General features: G+C 40.4%; 1 protein-coding gene across 1 annotated transcript; it reads left to right on the plus strand.

Annotated features, from left to right (window-relative positions):
- Nucleotides 1-1407: 1407 nt before the first annotated feature.
- Nucleotides 1408-1620, plus strand: SARC_15126 (hypothetical protein; the record flags this gene model as incomplete). The annotated part of the gene is made up of 1 exon (XM_014290747.1): nucleotides 1408-1620. A coding segment is annotated over one exon (213 nt), but the record flags the coding sequence as incomplete, so codon positions are not given.
- Nucleotides 1621-1896: the final 276 nt, after the last annotated feature.

Raw genomic sequence — 1896 nt, forward strand, 5'->3', positions numbered from 1 at the left:
CCTATCCCCTGTGTGCCTTGCCCCGGTTTTTTGGATACCTCGGGGATCGCTACAATCGACGCACCATTATCTGCGCGGGGATCGTATTTTGGAGCTTAAGCACCCTGCTGTGCTCATTCTGCAATACTTACGAGCAGGTATCATATCGATTCATTTGTCGTCGTTCAATGTCATATATTGGAGAGATTCAGATCAAGCCGTCCACGCTATCATAAGTGTATCTGGTTTCAACGGAAATTAAGAGAAGTCTAATTTTCTTATTTAGCACGTACTGAAAGTTCTGTCTTATTTCAGAGATTCATCTGTCGACCTAGCACATGAGTCTGTGGTGGGTGTAACTGCTTACTGTACTTCAGATGTAGTCAAGAAGATGTCCGGGCTCCTTGCTTAATTCCTATCGATACGTACGATGTATATCGGGCCTACTTGTTTCTGTACATTCTATGCACAACAACTTTAATATCATGCCAATCTAAAAACAAATACAATCACAGCTATTGGTTTGTAGAGCGCTAGTGGGTGTTGGCGAGGCATCATATGCCACCATAGCCCCCACAGTCATTGCTGACATGTACCCACTGAGGACCAGGACCAAAGCGTTGGCCTTGTTCTACATAGGAATTCCACTCGGTAAGTTGTATGCGGTTCATGTGTCTGACTGGAATGTGCATTTCGGAACATGATATGCATTTCCATTAGTGTTCCATCCCTAACGCATGTGTATTCAATTGTTGGGTGTGTCAAGCTGGCAGATGTTTTTAGCTCTACTTTTTAACTTCATTGCTCAATCTTGTTGCTAAAGGCAAAAACGAGTAAGGCTAATTGGGGGAGGGTTGCACATGTGTAGAAGCTCAGATATATATACAGCATCGTCGATTCAAGATGATTCACGATGCCGCTATGTTATGGATTCAATGATATACAAGTATGTATGTATACTGAGCAGAGTCTTAAACTATGCGCGGGTTTGAATCAGTATTTGTTTTTCAGTTTATCAACACCTAAGATACGATGAAAAATTAAGAAAGCCTGTTACTCATCTGTAAAATACAATCAAAACTTTATATGTTTAGACAGGCCCGATAATTGAACGCGTGTTCTGTATTATATAGAAGACTAGCAAGTCTAATCGTCTATAATGTGCAGATACTGTGATTGCGAGTCCTTTATTTTAGAACTAAATATTTGACATTTTGTCCTACGAATAGACTACATTTGCGTGGCATATTGTGCTGAAGTAAAACTTGTGCATCTCACTCAAACGTAAAATATCCTCTCCTTCCTATCTGGATCCGTGTGCATCAGATTTACATATTCAAGCATTTCGCGATTGCTGGAAAATTATATACCTTAGTTGCATCCTGTCCCAACGCCTTCGTTTCTTTTCCTGAAACCTTAGGCGGTGCCATGGGATACTCTGGCGGAGTCATTGGATCAATGTTTGGTTGGCGATGGGCATTCCGTATGACCCCGCTGGTAGGACTATTAATGGCTGCAATAGGCCGGGTGTATTTGTTAAATCCACACCGAGGTGCGCATGATCTAGACGATGATGAATTTGACCAGGTGACTGAACCGGAGACTGAAGGACTACTGGATAACTCGGATGTTGCGACGCATGTGCCTATAGGTATGGCACTGTATTGTATCTTTTTGTAGAAACTTGATGATTCGGATGCTGAAACACGCGAGGTTATAGGTAAAGCTTTAAATGATACGTACTAGACACATGCATGTATGTAGTAAGAATTATTTGTTTCTTCGGTTATTGTGAAATACGAGCCTAAACGTATGGCTTTGTAGTACATTTATAAGATTTACGCATGTATGTATTGTGTTTATAGTAGATATATATATATATATATATATATATATATATATATATTTGTGTGTCGT

Source organism: Sphaeroforma arctica, assembly GCF_001186125.1.
Source record: "Sphaeroforma arctica JP610 unplaced genomic scaffold supercont1.5656, whole genome shotgun sequence".
In the NCBI taxonomy this organism is placed as follows: Eukaryota; class Ichthyosporea; order Ichthyophonida; genus Sphaeroforma; species Sphaeroforma arctica.